Raw genomic sequence first — 19939 nt, 5'->3', positions numbered from 1 at the left:
ATGGGAGACGCAACAGTATTAAGCTTAATACTAGGAGCACAAAGAAGCATGGGTTACCTGCAGAGGTCGAGGTCAGCTATGCGAGGACCAGGATGCTGCTTCCCCAAGAGAAGGGAGAATGAAGAAAGAAGTAAGGGTCAGACATACTCTTTCATTCACGCAGACTAAGACCGGGTAACAACGCCCTCAACCTACTGCTACTTGTCCAAAAAGATGCCTGAGGTTAGACCAGCTGTTGTGCAGCCACCACAGGGCCGATAGAAAACGTATCGAGGCTCCTGTGGGTCACGTCTTGCAGGTAGTGGGCTGTGAAGGTCGTTTGACGCTTCCAGACCCCAGCTTGAAGTACCTGCGTCACAGAGAAGTTTCTCTTGAAGGCCAGGGATGTAGCAATACAGTGAACCCTCGTTTATCGCGGTCGATAGGTTCCAGACGCGGCCGCGATAGGTGAAAATCCGCGAAGTAGTGACACCATATTTACCTATTTATTCAACATGTATATTCAGACTTTTAAAACCTTCCCTTGTATGTAGTACTGTTAACAAACTACCCTTTAATGTACAGAACACTTAATGCATGTACTACAGTACCCTAAACTAAAACAGGCACAAATATTAAAGGCAATTTTATATCATGCGTTTCCTAAACACGCTAAAAAGCACGTTAAAAAATGGCAACCAATGTTTTGTTTACATTTATCTCTGATCATAATGAAGAAACAAACTGGAGGTAGAGCTTTGCTTATTACCCAGACATATTTCCCATACTATTCCCTTAGAACTACATCACATCTTCCTACTTTAGATATATATATATATATATATATGTATATATATATATATATATGTATATATATATATATATGTATATATATATATATATATATGTATATATATATATATATATGTATATATATATATATATATATATATATATATATATGTATATATATATATATATATATATATGTATATATATATATATATATATGTATATATATATATATATATATATATATATATATATATATATATATATATATATGTATATATATATATGTATATATATATATATATATATATATATATGTATATATATATATATGTATATATATATATATATATATATATATATATATATATATATATATATATATATATATATATATATATATATATGTATATATATATATGTATATATATATATATATATATATATATATATATATATATATATATATATATATATATGTATATATATATGTATATATATATATATATATATATATATGTATATATATGTATATATATATATATATATATATATATATATATATATATATATATATATATATATATATATATATATATATATATATATATATATATATATATATATATATATGTATATATATATATATATATATATATATATATATATATATATATATATATATGTATATATATATATATATATATATATATATATATATGTATATATATATATATATATATATATATATATATATATGTATATATATGTATATATAATATATATATATATATATATATATATATGTATATATATGTATATATATATATGTATATATATGTATATATATATATATATATATATATATATATATATATATATATATGTATATATATGTATATATATGTATATATATGTATATATATGTATATATATGTATATGTATATGTATATGTATATGTATATGTATATGTATATGTATATTATATGTATATGTATATATATATATATGTATATATATATATGTATATATATATATATATATGTATTATATATATATATATGTATATATATATATATATATATATATATATATATATATATATATATATATATATATATATATATATATATATATATATATATATATATATATATATATATATATATATATATATCATATATGTATACACATATACATACCTACACATATACATACCTACATATATACATACAAACATATATACATAAATACATGCATACATATATATATATATATATATATTACTGTATATATATGGGTTATGGAAAAAATCCGCGAAGTGGTGAATCCGCGATGGTCGAACCGCGAAGTAGCGAGGGTTCACTGTACCCCTGACATCGTGGGCCCGAGGGCGACGTGACGGAGGAGGGTCAGGATTCAAGGCATGGTGGATAACCCTTCGAATCCAAGCTGAGATGGTGTTCATGGTGACCCTCCTCTTAGTCCTGCCTGTGCTCACAAACAAAGCTCGCACTTGAGGACGGACTGCAGCCGTTCTCTTCAAGTAGTGCCTCAGACACCTCACTGGACATAGTAGCAGCTGGTCTGGGTCGCTTGTTACAGAACGGAGACTCGCGATCCTGAAAGAGTCGAACCGAGGATCCGGCACTCCAGGATTCTGAGTCTTGGCAACAAACTCAGGGACGAACCTGAACGTTACCCTCCCCCCATCCCCTTGAATGGGCGATGTCGTACGAGAAACCATGAAGTTCACTAACCCGCTTGGCCGAAGCCAAAGCGAGTAGGAAAGCCGTCTTCCAAGACAGGTGGCGATCGGAGGCCTGGCGTAATGGCTCGAAGGGAGGTCTCTTAAGAGACCTGAGGACTCGAACCACGTTCCAAGGAGGAGGTCTCACTTCCGACTGGGGGCAGGTAAGCTCATAGCTACGTATGAGTAAAGAGAGTTCTAGCGATGAAGAAATATCCACGCCCTTCAGTCTGAAGGCCAAGCTTAAGGCTGAGCGATAGCCTTTCACTGCCGAGACAGAAAGGCGCATTTCTTCCCGCAGATAAACGAGGAAGTCCACTATTGCTGGAATAGTGGCATCGAGTGGAGAGATACCCCTTCCACGACACCAACCACAAAAGACTCTCCACTTTGCTTGGTAGACTCCCTCAGAGGACCTTCGCAGGTGCCGAGACATTCTCTCCGCAACCTGTTGCGAAAAGCCTCTCTCCGCGAGGAGACGCTGGATCGTCTCCAGGCGTGAAGCCGAAGCGAGGCTACGGCCCTGTGATGGACGCCGGAGTGGGGTTGTCTGAGAAGCTCGTGTCGTGGAGGAAGCTCCCTCGGGAGCTCCGTCAGGAGCTGCAGAAGGTCCGGAAACCATTCCGCGTGATGCCATAGCGGAGCTACCAGAGTCATCGAACAGTTGACCGATAGTCTGGTCCTGTTGAGCACCCTTCTCATCAGACAGAACGGTGGGAAGGCGTACACGTCGATGTTGTCCCACCGTTGCTGGAAAGCATCTTGCCAGAGTGCCTTGGGGTCCGGGACTGGGGAGCAGTACAGGGGCAGCTTGAAGTTCAAAGCTGTCGCGAACAAGTCCACAGTCGGGGAACCCCACAAAGTCAGGACTTTGTTGGCTATCTGAGGATCCAAAGACCACTCGGTACTCACTATCTGCGAGGCCCTGCTCAGACTGTCGGCGAGCACATTCCTCTTGCCAGGAATGAAGCGAGCTGATAGTGTTATCGAGCGGGTTTCGGTACACCTCAGAGTCTCTACTGCAAGATGGGATAGCTGCTGCGAAAAAGTGCCTCCCTGCTTGTTGATATAAGCCACTACCGTGGTGTTGTCGCTCATCACCACCACGGAGTGACCCGCCAGGGACCGTTGGAACTGCTGAAGAGCCAGAAAGACGGCCTTCAATTCTAGCAGGTTGATGTGTAGGCACTTTTCTGATTCTGACCAAAGGCCTGAGGCCCTCTGGTTCAGAACATGCGCCCCCCACCCTTCTTTTGACGCGTCCGAAAACAGAGTCAATTCCGGGGGGAGGACAAGAAGACTCACTCCCTTCCGCAGGTTCTCGTCGACCAGCCACCACCGCAACTGTCCGTTCCAGAGACCCCATTGGGATCAGAATGTCCGGGGAATCGGATCCTTGATTCCACTGGGACTTGAGCCGCCATTGAAGGGATCTCATCCTGAGGCGGCCGTTTGGAACCAGACGAGCCAGGGAGGATAGGTGACCTAAGAGACGCAACCACGATTGGGCGGGGAGTTCTTCTCGCCTGAGGAAGGGTTCCGCCACCCTCCTCAGTCTTGCTATCCGGTCGTCTGATGGAAAGGCTTTGTGGAGATTGGTGTCTATTAGCATGCCTAGATAAACCAGTCGTTGGGACGGCTGCAGAGAGAACTTCTCGAGGTTTACCACGATCCCCAGATCCTGGCAAAGATCCAGAAGCCTGTCTCGGTGCCGAAGAAGGGTCGACTCCGAGTCTGCTAGGATCAGCCAATCGTCCAGATAACGAAGGAGACGAATGCCGTTCCTGTGCGCCCAAGATGAAATCAGGGTGAACACTCTGGTGAACACCTGAGGAGCTGTGGAGAGACCGAAACACAGCACCTTGAACTGGTAGATCTTGTCGTCTAGGCAAAATCTCAGGTACTTCCTGGAAGACGGATGGATTGGGATCTGGAAGTACGCGTCCTTTAGATCCAGTGTGCATATGAAGTCTTGTGGTCTCACCGCAAGTCTGACCGTGTCCACTGTCTCCATGCTGAACCGGGTTTGCTTGACAAACCCGTTCAGAGCTGAGAGGTCGATGACGGGTCTCCAGCCTCCAGTAGCCTTCTTTACAAGAAAGAGTCGACTGAAGAAGCCTGGGGAGCCGTCGACGACCTCCTGGAGAGCACCCTTCTCGAGCATGGTCTCGACTTTGGCCTGAAGGGCCAGCCCCTTTGCCGATCCCGTGGCATAGGAGCTCAACGACACTGGATTCGCTGTCAGGGGAGGTTGAGATGTTGTGAACGGGACGCGATAGCCTTGGCCGATCACTGAGACCGTCCAAGCATCGGCCCCGTGTTGCTGCCACCTACGGACGCAACGCTGAAGGCATCCCCCCACAGGTGGGCACGCAGGGGGACTGCCACTCCTAGGGCTTACGGCCGCGGCTGCCAGCCCTAGGAGTCTTGCCTCCCCTGGAGGACTTACTGCCCCTCTTGACCTTGGCTGGAAAGGGCTGGGGCTTAGACACCACCTTCTTAACTGCTGGTGCCTGCTTTGGAGCCTTAAGAGGTTGCTGCTGCTGTTGTGGCGGGGCTGGAGGCTTATAGGGCCGGGTTGTAAGGGCCCTATGGAGGAGGGAGTCCGTGCTGGATTTCCTCCACCTCTCAGCCGTTCGCTCTATGTTACTCCTCTATGTAAATGTGTTTGTGGTAGCTCAAGTCCCACTGATTACCGCCCAATTTCCATAACTCCCATATTATCTAAAGTTTTTGAACGTCTTCTGGCAAAACGTCTTAATAGGTTTGCTGAAGGTAATCATCTATTCCCTAGTTTGCAATTTGGTTTTCGGAAAGGCCTTGGAGCATGTGATGCCCTTCTTACAATCTCCAATGCAGTACAGAAATCCCTTGATTGTGGTCGGGAAGTTCGTATGATTGGCCTTGATTTTAGTGCTGCCTTTGACCGTGTTAATCATGAGGCCCTTGTTTTCAAACTGAAACAGTTGGGAGTGGGTGGGTCGTTTCTTAGCATTATTATTGATTTTTTAAGTAGTAGATCTCAAAGAGTTGTTGTTGATGGGCACCATAGTGAGTATAGGAATGTGATATCCCGTGTTCCACAGGGTAGTGTTCTTGGCCCATTACTTTTCATACTATATACACATGACATGTGGTTTGTCCTAGAAAATAAGCTTGTTGCATATGCAGATGATGCTACTCTCTTTGCATCAATTCCATCACCTGAATGTAGATCTGGGGTTGGTGAATCCCTTAATAGAGATTTAGCTAAAATTAGTGCATGGTGCAAATTATGGGGTATGAAGTTGAATCCTAACAAAACTCAAAGTATGATTGTAAGTAGGTCAAGGACGGTGGCTCCTCAACATCCGGATCTCAGTATTGATAATGTTTCTTTAAATTTGTATGACTCTTTCAAAATTTTAGGCGTGATTCTTGACAGCAAATTTACTTTTGAGAAACATATAAGGTCTGTGTCTTCTTCAATTGCACAAAAAATTGGCTTATTGAGAAAGTCTTTTAAGATATTCGGTGATCAATCTATTCTGAAGAAGTGTTTTAATTCTTTTATTCTACCTTGTTTTGAGTATTGTTCTCCTGTCTGGTCTTCAGCTGCTGATTCTCATCTTAATTTGTTGGACAGAAACTTACGGTCTATTAAATTTCTTATTCCTGATCTAGATATTAATCTCTGGCACCGTCGATCAATTAGTTCATTATGCATGTTGCATAAGATTTTTCATAACTCTGACCATCCTTTACATTCAGATCTCCCTGGACAATTCTATCCTGTTCGTAATACTAGGCAGGCAGTTAATTCTAATAGCCAGGCCTTCTCCATCATAAGACTCAATACTACGCAGTACTCTAGAAGTTTTATTCCAGCTGTTACCAAGTTGTGGAATGATCTTCCTAATCGGGTTGTTGAATCAGTAGAACTTCAAAAGTTCAAAGTTGGAGCAAATGCTTTTTTGTTGACCAGACGGACATGAGTCTTTTTATAGTTTATATATGACATTTTTGTTGTTGACGTTGTTAATAGTTTATATATGATATATCTCTTTTGACATTACTTTTTTTAGAATGATTTATTGTTAATTTGTTCTCTTCAGTTATTTATTTCCTTATTTCCTTTCCTCACTGGGCTATTTTTCCCTATTGGAGCCCCTGGGCTTATAGCGTCTTGCTTTTCCAATTAGGGTTGTAGCTTGGATAGTAATAATAATAATAATAATAAAAAGGGACATTCCCCCGGGTAGTCGTGGGTTCCTGGCGAATCCTTGAAGAGGATTTCGGGACGGTCTTGGAGTCCTTGGATTCCCTCCTGGGAGGGATACAGGATCCCAAGAAAGAGATTCGAGGGGCCCCTTCCTCACGAGATGATTCTCCTCCATGAAGCGAAGTCTCCCCCCTTGGTGCCGAGGGGAAGACTACCACCCCACTGGACTCACCTGAGGACGGAAAGGCCTCGTCCACGGGAGAAGGAGAAAGCAATCGAGCAGGAGAAGGGGCCTTCGCGACCGACCTCTTGGGAACCAACTTCGCCCTGGGGGAAGTCACCACGAAGTCCACTCCTCTCTTTCTCTTCAGCCTAGGAGAGACAGCCGTTGGTTTGTTACCCTGGTCGGCGAGTGCTGGTTTCATAACCCTCACTAACGCTCGCGCCAGAGGACCAAACCAAGTCTGTTGCTCCAACAGGATCGGGAAAGGGATCGGGCGATCCTTTGGATTGGACACCACAGTACCTGACTGAAAAGAAGGTGGGGAAGAATGATGTAGTAACCTCTCCTCAGTAGTATCCTTGACCTGCACTACCAACCTGTGTTTGGGTGGAGGCGATCCCGAGCGTTGTCTAGGAACACGCGTTCCTGCTGCTACCACCGGCTGCGGAATTCGCCGCGAACGATGGTCGCGCGAGGGCGAATGGTCGCGCGGGAGCGCGGGCGAGCAATCACGCGGCCGCGCAGGCGAGCGGTCGCGCAGGCAAATGATCGCGCAGGCGAGCAGGCGAGTGGGCGCGAGGGTGGGCAGGTGAATGAGCGCGTGTCCGAGGCGGCGAACGCAAGCGTTGACGCGATGGCAAGGAAACGCGCTGCCGCGTGGGTGAGGAAGACCGCTGGCGATGTGGATCAACAGGCGATCGGTGGTGAGCTGGTGAGCGCTGACGCGCAGGTAGGCGATGGCGCGTTGTGGCATGGTGACGCGTTGGCGAGCGATAGCGAGCAGCATGCGCTGGCGAGCAATCGCGCGATGGCGAGCTAGTAGCTGGAGAACCATGTCCCTTCAGAACCTCCGGCTGACGAAGCGTTGGAGAACGTTGGCGCGCAGGCTGTAACACACGCGGGCGGTCCGGAGATTGCCGAGAAACAGGTGATCGCTGACGCGTAGAACGCTGGTGAATAGGCGATACCAAAATCGCCTGTGAACGCTGACGAGCAGGTGAACGCTGGCGAGCAGGTGAACGCTGGCGCGTAGGCGATCGTTGACGCGTGGGAGAACGCTGGCGAATAGGCGATACTAAAATTGCCAGTGAGCGCTGGCGAGCAGGTGAATGCTGGCGAGCAGGAGGTCGACGCGTGAGATCCTGTGAAGGGACAGGTGGCGCGGCGCGTTCACGAGCAGGAACAGGAAGATCGCAGGCGCGTTGAACGATGTTGCGTAGCCACAGGATCAGAAGACTGATGGCGAGCAGGGAGCTCAGCAGGAACTGTAGAATGGTCAGAGACCGCAGGGCGATGATCCTCAAATGAGCGCTGACGCTCAGAAGAGAGCTGATGAGCAGGAGAGCGCTGGCAAGGAGGGCGAACATCAGGAGAGCGCCGACGAGCAGGTGAGCGCCGACGAACAGGAGAGTCTTGACGAGCAGGAGAGCACTGACGATCAGGAGAGCGCTGACGAGCAGGAGAGCGCTGACGAGCAGGAGAGCTCTGACGAGCAGGAGAGCGCCTGTGCGCTAGCACTGCTCGTGGAAGGGAAGAATCCCTTTGCCCGTCGGGTGACGAGTTCTCCAGAAGGTGAAGATCTGGCAGGAGTTGGTGAACGGTCTGCAGAGAGGTCCAAGGGAGACGGAGCTGTAGGTTGAGGCTGACGAGGAGAGTCCCCTTCGGAGGAAGAAGATCCAAAAAGGCGCCTCTTAACCCCCTTGTAAGGGGAAGGGAGGCCCTTGTGACGTAGTGGACGGTGAGCCTTACGGCAAAGGCGGCCTCTGGGAAGATCATCGGGACCATCGTTCCTCCGAAGGGGAGTCTCAGTCAAAGCACTTCCCTTAGAAGGAAGCTGAGCAGCAGCAGAGACCGAAGGACTCACTTCCCCCTTCGAAGGATGTACGGAAGGGGGAGGAGAGCCGTCAGCACCATCATCCTCAACAGCACCTGCGGAGGATTGCCCAGCCACGTCGGAGGCCTCTGCCACCACGACATCGACGATAGACAGAGGGTCTACCTCTGCTACCGCCGGCGACTGCTTAACAGCGGCCCCCAACGAGGCAAGGTCAATAAAGGCGACCCTGGAGGGCAAGCCCTTAAGCCCCAGGGACGACCAAATCTGCAAAAGATCATCATTAGTTAAAGCATTATCAATAACCTCCCCCGGAGGAGGAGGGGAACCGCCTCTCTATGGGAGGCGACGCCCTCTCCCCCCACCCAAGGTCGGGAAACAGAACTAGGGCCTGAGCTACCACTCGGCCGACTCTCCTTAGGAGCCGGACGAGGGGGAGCTTCGGAGGAGGTTTGGGCGGCAGAAGAAGAATCCCGAGAACTTTCCTCCTTCAAGGCAAACCCCGAAGGAGAACGGTCTCTCCTGGACTTCTTCTTACGCCGGCGGCCAAACCTCTCCCACTGGGAGGCAGACCACTCCCTGCACTCACGGCACATGTTCTCCTGGTCACACCGTCGGCCCCGACATTGAGGGCAAAGGGTGTGAGGGTCCGTAGCTTCGTCCGACATAAAGGTCCCACAAGGACGACCGGCAACACCAGGGCATGTACGCATTGTAAAACAATAATAATGAAGGTCAACTTCCAACCAACACACACGCTGTAGAAAGAAAAAGCAGAAAAATTAAAGGCTGTCACGAGGACGATGAACAGACACGTCTGATCACCGCCGAACCAAAAGTGAAGTGAAGCAAGTCATCGGTATGTGGGGGGGAGGGGTAGCAAGCTACCCTTCCCCTACCCCCCGCTAACTAGCGCGGGGGTAATTAACCCTCGTTAAAACTATTGGCTCGTCATTTCAGCTGCGCTAAAAGGTAAACCCAATGTAAATAGCGTGGTTTGTATTTCGGTTACGGAACAAATCAAAATTTAACAAATCAATATGTTGACGATGGGATTGCTGGGTTTACATTCAACTTGTGATATTAATGAACAAAAAAAAAAAAAAAAACAGCAACCAGGGTACCTTTAAGTGAAAAGGGATGTAGGGGGATGGAGACCTCAATAAGTTAGGATACTCTGTTCAATGTTAGATGGGAACGCGAGGTTTTGTAGTTTACTAGAGGCGGTGCAAGAATGAATATTCAAGGATATAATGATGGCCTTTATATAATCATTGGCAAATAGGGGCTCATTGGGATGAGATATGTTATCACACATCATAGCTGTATTAATTGGACTCAAACCTTTAAAGTCCAATATAAAGTTAGGTTTCATTTTACATTAACACAATTTTCCCAAAACAATTTTAATTGGCATATTTCAATAAATCATTGCTAGTAAATTCATTTACACCCATAACCATGAATTGCAGGGTAATAATAACCAAGGTAATTAAATTCTCTAAGTTTGTGTAATTGATAATGCCGAAACACTAGCTCACTGGCGTGTTGTGAAATAAGTTCCGCATGCCAGTACATAGGAACAATGAGATAATGTTTAATCCCGAAAAAAGTGAACATACGGTAGAGCAAAATCAAATAAGCGTAGATCATTAGCTCAATTAAGTAAGGAGGTATTTTTAACATTTAGAACACTGTTACAAACGACTCCATAAAAAACTGGATGGCAAGTCACGTTTTCTATGCATTGCATTTGAATGTCATAGCAAGCAAAAGCTGCACTGTTCTGACCATAATTCATTATCATTACTCGGTTTTGATTACGGCGACTTTATTATTACTCGGTTTTGATTACGGTGACTTTATTATTACTCGGTTTTGATTACGGCGACTTTATTATTACTCGGTTTTGATTACGGCGACTTTATTATTACTCGGTTTTGATTACGGTGACTTTGTTATTACTCGGTTTTGATTACGGCGACTTTATTATTACTTGGTTTTGATTACGGTGACTTTGTTATTACTCGGTTTTGATTACGGCGACTTTATTATTACTCGGTTTTGATTACGGCGACTTTATTATTACTTGGTTTTGATTACGGTGACTTTATTATTACTCGGTTTTGATTACGGCGACTTTATTATTACTTGGTTTTGATTACGGTGACTTTATTATTACTCGGTTTTGATTACGGCGACTTTATTATTACTTGGTTTTGATTACGGTGACTTTATTATTACTTGGTTTTGATTACGGCGACTTTATTATTACTTGGTTTTGATTACGGCGACTTTATTATTACTTGGTTTTGATTACGGTGACTTTATTATTACTTGGTTTTGATTACGGCGACTTTATTATTACTTGGTTTTGATTACGGCGACTTTATTATTACTTGGTTTTGATTATGGTGACTTTATTATTACTTGGTTTTGATTACGGCGACTTTATTATTACTTGGTTTTGATTACGGTGACTTTGTTATTACTCGGTTTTGATTACGGCGACTTTATTATTACTCGGTTTTGATTACGGCGACTTAATTATTACTCGGTTTTGATTACGGCGACTTTATTATTACTCGGTTTTGATTATGGCTACGTTTATTACTAGGTTTTGATTACGGTGACTTTTTTTATTATGATAACTGACTTATGATAATGACTGGCGGAGTCAATAAAGTTTACACAAAGTTAATTCATATATCATATAATTAGACTGGTATACAATATATTCTAATGTGTTTCAAACATAATTGATGACAATATCTAGCACAAAACCATCAGTTTTCAATAATGGTAGTCGACTCTCCATAACTATGAATTTCCATCATAAATCATTATCATAATGGGGATGTATGTATGATAGCGGCCGTCTGTATATATTATTATGGCTAACTTAGACTATGGCAGTGTAAGGGGGGTCGCAGGTAAGGACACGGCTTGAAGGTTAGGTTAGGGGGGAAATTTTAGGTTAGTTAAGATCCATTTTTAATTAACGCATGAGGAACTGGCCGCTGATATACAAAGGCTCCCAATAATGTTCAAAACACCTATAATTGCCCGATATTACAGTTTCTAAAGCCGTAGTATATTTTGTTTTATTATAAAAATTTACTTAAAAGTTGTAGGCTACAGTAGGTATTTAATAGTCACACAATTAACCAATCGTCGGTTTTATTACAGTTCTAAACAATGCTACTATTTCTAATAACCAATAGTTTTCTTATGAGAACACTCCTGTTTTCTTCAAAAATTAACTTTATTTTCACCACAAATCATTAGTGAGAATGGGGGCTACCTAGTGGGAACCGGGGGTTTAGGGTGGCGGATATAGATATACTGTATAGATATAGGTATAGGGTATTATTATACTGTATTACAGGCTAATATAACCAAGGGAAAAAACTACGGTAATAGTATAGAACACCACGCTCTCCATTTACTCCAATATAATGTAATCCTGCAGTTCTCACCTTCTTGCACAGTAATTAGGAGGTTATTTAAATTTTGGGAAAGCAATAATTAGCAAGATATGTTGAAGAGGGGGGAAGGGGTTATAAAAAGAAAATAGCTCGGTTTCCTCACTAAACGACTTGGAACTGACATGTCAACATCGTCAACCAAACAGAATTCGTGATGCCAGCGTACATAAACAGAAGTTCGTGATGCCAGCGTACATTTGATTTACTGTATATTCAAAATATACTTAATTAAAAATGGATTAATTACTCAAAAGTGTCCTTAAAATATGCAATTTACAAATAGTGACACTTTTGAGTAATCACAATTCTTGATTAGGTAAATGTCTAGGAGAAGGCCGCACCCGTTTTTCAAGTATTAACGACGAAAACGGAAAAAAACAACCAGATTATTGTTGCACAGTGCATAGAAACATGAGGAAATGAATAAAAAAGAAACTAAGCCTTAACTCTTACATACAAAATGTAAGCATAAACCTACTACTACAATTAGGGGGGACCCCAGTGGGAAGCAGGGTTTTTGGGTGGGGGGAGGATGAGAAAAGTGATTTTTCGGGGCACTACCGAACCTAATACAACGATCCCTGGGGGGCCTGTACCCCTACCTAGGCCTACCGGGGGGGGGGGGCCTCTGCCCCCCCCCCTGAGACCCCCCTTAAGGCCGCAATGATTTTCAGGGCACCACCGAACCTAATACACCCACCTAACCTAGCCTAATAGCCCTGTACCCCTACCGGGGGGGGGGGGGCCTCCGCCCCCCCTGCGACCCCCCTTAAGGACACTATCTAACACATCCATCAAACCAAATCCAAAGTGATGGTACTGCTGTATACATCGTTATACTATCACCATTATAATATACTCCATAAATTAATGAAGCTTATCTTAACCTGTTGGTTGATAAAGATGTGCTGCTGCTTTGAGGAAAACGTGAAGCCATTGCGAAGGTTCCCTGACATGCAGGACAATTTTTATTTTGTAAAATTAAATTGTGTCTCTGGCACAAATCCACTAGTTTTTCAATATTCCCCAAATAAGTTAAAACAAATTCATTGTAAGTTAGGAAACAGTCAGGACAAGAAAATGGAATTTCAACTTCTTGTGCAACATGAGATGACATGCTTAGTATGGCCTCCATGTCTAAGAACAAAATGAAATGCCTGGGTAAGATAATGTATTGTCGCGCTGTTGTATTGTTGCGCTGTGATTGGCCAAACATGTATGACGTCAAAGTGGATAGGCGCTGTGATTGACCAAACGTGTAAGACTTCATAGTAGACTAGTTTGTCTGTGGATTATAGTGGTTACAGGGCTCATTGGAGCAAAAACAAAACACAGTCAACAATAACAACAGACTTAGAAAAAATCTGGGAGGAAGACAAGAGTAGCGTGAGTTTGATCGTCGATATTTCGACTATTATTGATTTCCACTAAATTATCTCACTGGTATACCACTATTTACATACATTCCTACACATTCTAGTAAAAATAAATTGAATATCACTGATATGTTCATGCGGCCCTCTCCTAGACATTAACCCTTGATTAAGTATATTTTGAATATACAGTATATCAAATGTACGCTGGCATCACGAACTTCTGTTTATGTACGCTGGCATCACGATCTGTTTGGTTGACTATGTTGACGTCAGTTCCATGTCGTTTAGTGAGAAAACCGAGCTATTTTCTTTTTATAACCCCTTCTCCCCTCTTCAACATATCTTGCTAATTATTGTTTTCCCAAAATTTAAATAACCACCTAATTACTGTGCAAGAAGGTGAGAACTACAGGATTACATTATATTGGAGTAAATGGCAAGCGTGGTGTTCTATACTATTACCAAAACTAATTTTTTCTTACCCTGTAATAAACTACAATAATACCGAAAATATACTGAGGCTACTGCTAGACACTCCCACAAAACTATACAATCTGGACTAGGTTTCTTTCACTTAACCCAGGCAAAATAGACTTGTATGACACACAACCTGACTTGATAAGGTGTATACTTAGTTAACTCATCCTCGTACCTGGAATGACAGTATTTTAAACGGCACTGAAACCTCGAGGAGATATAACCTAGCATAGCCTCCTATTGTAGGCAAAAACCCAGTGACCTGTCAGTCAATAGCAGTGACAATGACCTTGTCCGAGATCTTTATACCTATCGTTATATTAGTACTCATATAAATCCTAGAAATACCCATTAAAATAATCAATAACCCTAAAATTACAACTGAAATCCTAATGAAAAGTTTCGAAATTGTCTGAGCTTAAGCGAACACCAATGGAAGGGTCGCGAGAGAAACCACTTTCCCTATCACTAGAAATCGTCTAGCAACACTATTTCAGTAAAGTCATCTTCGTATAAGAAACTATCGTTCATAAAACTATTCATGTGTTCAAGACTAACCTCCTCAGGTGTCCAAATGGCTCTTAAACAGCAGGCACAGCTAAAGACTGTGAGCCGCGCCATGTTATTATCCTTCTCACTATCAGAACACAAACAAACATTGGCATCATCGAGGAAGCAACTGTGGAGGGATTCATTCATTCATGACAGTTCAAAGCTTTATGCCAGTCATTTAAATCTAAGTCATTGTTGATGATTTTATCACATCAAGGGATTGCTTTTGATAATGCATATTGAAATAAATAAACGTTTTCTGATTGTTAAAATTAAATCCTCACATGTCAACTCCAGGTCTCAATTGGTTAAGCGAGCTAATTGAGTCATTCATTTTTATGAAAAAAAATCTGGAGAATTTTGTTTTCATTTCTTGATTGTTAAAATAACTGCATTCTACAGCTTCTGTTATTCTATTGCATGCAAGAATCACAAGACAAAAAACAGAAATGAAACCTACTTTAAACTATTAATTTAAGGATATTTCGCCTTTAGGCATGCATACAAATTGAGGCCGACTGCTCGTAAGCGATTATTTATTCACCAGACAGCTTCCGCGACCCAAAGTGAATGAGATTAGCAAGACACCTCAGTAATAATTAGTCAATGCATTTGCCGTAAACTATATTTGTATATCTAATTGTATACACGAGTCACTAGAGATTGCAACTGATGCAGGGGAATGAAGAGAAGACAATGGATTGACGAGCTAAGAAAATTTGCGGGAATAGACTGGCGTATTTATGTGGCATAGAAAGACCATAAATAGGCAAGAGTAGAAGGACATGTCTGAGGCCTTTGTCCTGCAGTGGACAATGAACGGCTGATTATATATATATATATATATATATATATATATATATATATATATATATATATATATATATATAGCAGTAGTAACGATGTACTGAATGTCAGAAGCAGTAAATGCCATATAACGTATTTTATTGTCGCAATTTCAAATTTGGATTATACATGCACGTATATATATATATATATATATATATATATATATATATATATATATATATATATATATATATATATATATATGTACATACATATATATATATATATATATATATATATATATATATATATATATATATATATATAATATGACGACTAGGGAATTACGTAAATTCCCGAGCTCCCAAACTCACCTGCTATATTTTACATAATTTAATACACAATAGAAAAATACCTCCGAGCTCTGAGAATAATACGCAACTCCCAGACGATAATATATATGAACACTGAATATTTAAAAGGTGTCTTTACTTTACACTCAAAATAAAACTGGGTGATTACTTTACTTTTAATGGGAGCTATTCTTAAATCAACCTCTTACTTCGGTTCTTAGTCAAGGGATACGAGCAAGGCACCAAGAAAAATATTGATAATCGAAATAATACACAATTTACAAAAATAAATATATTCTATAGAAAATTAACAATTCAAATTTAACACCAAAATTAAATCACTCGTAGAAATATTAAATCTTAACTAAACCTTAGACTAAGAAAAAAGAAACTCTTTAAAAAGATTATACTAGCACTTGTTTCACTGGAAATTAATTTCTAAAAATATTTAATTTTGACAATTAATGAATAAATGACACTTTAACACTTATAGAAAATAAATCAGAATTACACTTACATATACTTAACTGTTACTATTATGTCCTTAGGCTCACACAAGGTTACCGAACGGTTAAGCAAAATAATTACACTTCACTGTTTAACCTAATCTCATAGGGCCAGTCACAAAAAAACAATTATTTTTTTTACAATATACCGGTACTCACATATACACGACACTTCTATTAACTTATACCATAGAAATTCCAATGTTTGAACAACCACTATTCACATTTGAGAGAAAACACTATGCATGTTGGAGAGGAGATACATAGTGAGTGGCTGAATAGATGCTGGAGAGGACTGTCGGACGATGGCTCTTCTGAGGGTTAGGCTGGATCTCTCTGTCTCCTGTGCATTGCTAGGTCCTTATATATCAACTTAATTTAATCTAAATAAAAATTTCTAGTAAATCATTCTTGTAGCGTGGGGTCATGGCTCTAGAGGCGTAAGGTTACCAACTTTGTAATTTGAAGAAGGGGTACTATCATTGTTTGGCAAGGCAACTCGCTCAGCTAACTCCACCCACCTCCTCTCACAACATTGAAAAAAAGATTAAACTTTAGTCTAGAACCTTCATGCCTCTTCCAACCACGTGGAAACATGAAGCAATCCACACTTTTAAACTTTACATAAGACTTCATAACCAAACTACGTGAAATAAAAACTGAATTCTTTAAAATAACGTAAATTTACATAAACAGAACTGAATGAAACTACAATTAAAAGAATGACGACAGTCTTATGTAATTTACATACCTTTACTTAATCCTACATGAGTAGAACTCACCTTACGAGCTGGCTATATATCTCTTAAATAGACAAATAAAATATGTGAATAGAATATTCTACTTTCATGAAGACCAGCTCCGTAAGACTATATATATATATATATATATATATATATATATATATATATATATATATATATATATATATATATATATATATATATAGTAAGAGATAAGTATGTTATTTCAGATACTATATAGATACCTGCTACAACTAGGATTATCTAGATAATTCTAAAATGGAATCCAAGCATCTTAAAAACCAACCATAATCCTGATTGTAATGTTATGGTTCAACAGGACATGTATGACATACGTGACAGATACCAGGTGCTTGCTTGCTCGCTTTTACTGTCAGAGGTGTGGTCATATTAAGAAGCTCTATATATATATATATATATATATATATATATATATATATATATATATATATATATATATATATATTGTATATATATACTAACACATATATGTACACACACACACATTTAAATATATATATATATATATATATATATATATATATATATATATATATATATATATATATATATATATATATAGACCTAGAGTCTGGCGAAATTAGGATGGCAACCATATAAAGAATTTTTTCTGATGTCATTAATTGTGTTAACAGTTTTAGAGAGAAAAAAATAAGATGCATAGGCTAAAGGTATGGTGATTTTGAGATGTAAAGATTTAGACGTGGGAATAAAAAGACTGCCGTAAAATAAATCATAAATAGGCCTACAGTTGTTGATGCATTGGATTGATAACCAACGGCTTAGATGAAAATATGACTGTGATCAAATTATAATGAGGAAAGTATTATTTGAAAGCAAATTTTGTGACCAATTTTATTTTAATAATACATTATAATCATTATATTTTGTTATATCATGTTAGATTAAGTAAAATGTAAAATAAGTTTTCTTATGTAGGATAGTTAATAGACTGCACTGCATCGGTTACATTTAGTTACGTTTTTGGTTTTCTTCTTTTCCACCGTTATCTCTGCATGAGGGGTCGGTCGCCCACTGCGATGCCTTCTATCAAAGGCATTCGTTTCTCTCCATATCATCCTCCACCTTATCTTGCAATCTAATTCTCTGCCATCCCTCTCGATCTTCTCCCCTCTAACAACTTCATTCCAAGCCCTCTTCACTCCCTCCCCACCAGCCATCCTCAACACGTGCCCACACCACCATCCCGGTTGTTTAGGGCTGCCAAAGCAAGAGCCCGTGTCTTATGTAAGGATGGGCAATCTAAAACGAACGAAATCTTAGTCGTGACACTCTTATCAGCTCTCCCTTGAATGCCATGATGCCAGCAAAACCTCAAATCAATCAATCAATTATCAGCTCTCCAATCTTTACTATGCCTGCCATTCTCATTTAATAATTTTCCAATATTTCAAGCAGTTTTATATATATATATATATATATATATATATATATATATATATATATATATATGCATATATATATATATATATATATATATATATATCTATAAATATATATATATATATATATATATATATATATATATATATATATATATATATATTTATATACAAATGTGTGTGTGTAAATATCAACCACAATGGCATTTAATACTGAATTCTACCTTGGGAATACATATTCACTGGAATTCATTTATGGTAATAGCTTCTGGCTGGGCAGAAATTCGAACTCGTGTCATTCAGCCGAAACCATGCCTCTACCAACTGAGCTATTACCATAATGAATTCCTGTGGATATATATTCCCAAGGTAGAATTCGATATTAAAAGCCATTGTGGTTGATATTTACATTGATCAAAATCACGAGTTTATATATATATATATATATATATATATATATATATATATATATATATATATATATATATACATATATATATATATATATATATATATATATATATATATATGTTTGTGTGTATGTATGCATGTATGTGTGCGTACATTTCTATATATCCCATTGAAATTTCAAGCCTTTTTTTATGACATGGTGAACGTACAAACCCTGCATGTTCATACAGTAACATTGATCTCACTGAATTAATATGTATATAGCCTTTTTTATATATATAATTTCAGGCGATTTGATTTTCAAAATTTACATAACCTTGCCAATGTCTGATTTACTTTTTTCAATCTCGGCCTGAAATCATCCAATTGACAACATGAGAAATATCGTACACGTTCTAAAAAATCATCGGAGGGTAAACCCCGAAGGTCTGAAGTAAATTTAAAGACTTAATCAATCTCTTTCATGGGATATGGGAACGGAGAATAATGGTCACATAGTATTCAGTCTATTATTCTTATTATGACGTAGAGTACATTCGTATTCATAGTTGGATCTGAACACTTATAAATGAGGAAGGATCAAATGGAGATCCTGGATGAAATTTCTACGGATTACTCCGATCGTAAATTACGTGTTCCTCTGTACAGTCATAATTCTCTCTCTCTCTCTCTCTCTCTCTCTCTCTCTCTCTCTCTCTCTCTCTCTCTCTCTCTCTCTCTCTCTCTCTCTCTCTCTCTCTCTCTCTATGATATTTCCTTAGTTCTTAGAAGTCATTTAAGTTTCATTTACCATTTTCTTTGAAATTTAATCACCGATGTTATTTTATCAGAAAATATTGTGCTTTATTTTAGAATCATATAATATTGTACGTCATATCTTTCCTTCTTGTGTCACAATATAGATCAAGTTATTAAATTATTATTTATTTAAAAATTCTTTATTTTTCTAATTAGATCATTTAATGACAAGAATATGCTACCTATATAAACACATAGATGGAAAATGAAAGCTATATTCC

At 39.6% G+C, this 19939-nt stretch overlaps 1 protein-coding gene across 1 annotated transcript in view; it reads right to left on the bottom strand.

Moving 5' to 3' along the window:
• Positions 1-14813, bottom strand: part of cta (Guanine nucleotide-binding protein subunit alpha cta) — a 63938-nt gene extending 49125 nt beyond the window's left edge. Inside the window, exon 1 of the mRNA XM_068344844.1 lies at positions 14680-14813. Coding sequence (XP_068200945.1) covers positions 14680-14742 — 63 coding nt within the window. The 5' untranslated portion in view covers positions 14743-14813. The remainder of the gene's footprint in view (positions 1-14679) is intronic.
• Positions 14814-19939: the final 5126 nt, after the last annotated feature.

Source organism: Palaemon carinicauda, chromosome 21, assembly GCF_036898095.1.
Source record: "Palaemon carinicauda isolate YSFRI2023 chromosome 21, ASM3689809v2, whole genome shotgun sequence".
Lineage (NCBI taxonomy): Eukaryota > Metazoa > Arthropoda > Malacostraca > Decapoda > Palaemonidae > Palaemon > Palaemon carinicauda.
The sequence above is the reverse complement of the archived record's forward strand: the minus strand, read 5'-3'. Positions and strand labels throughout refer to the sequence as shown.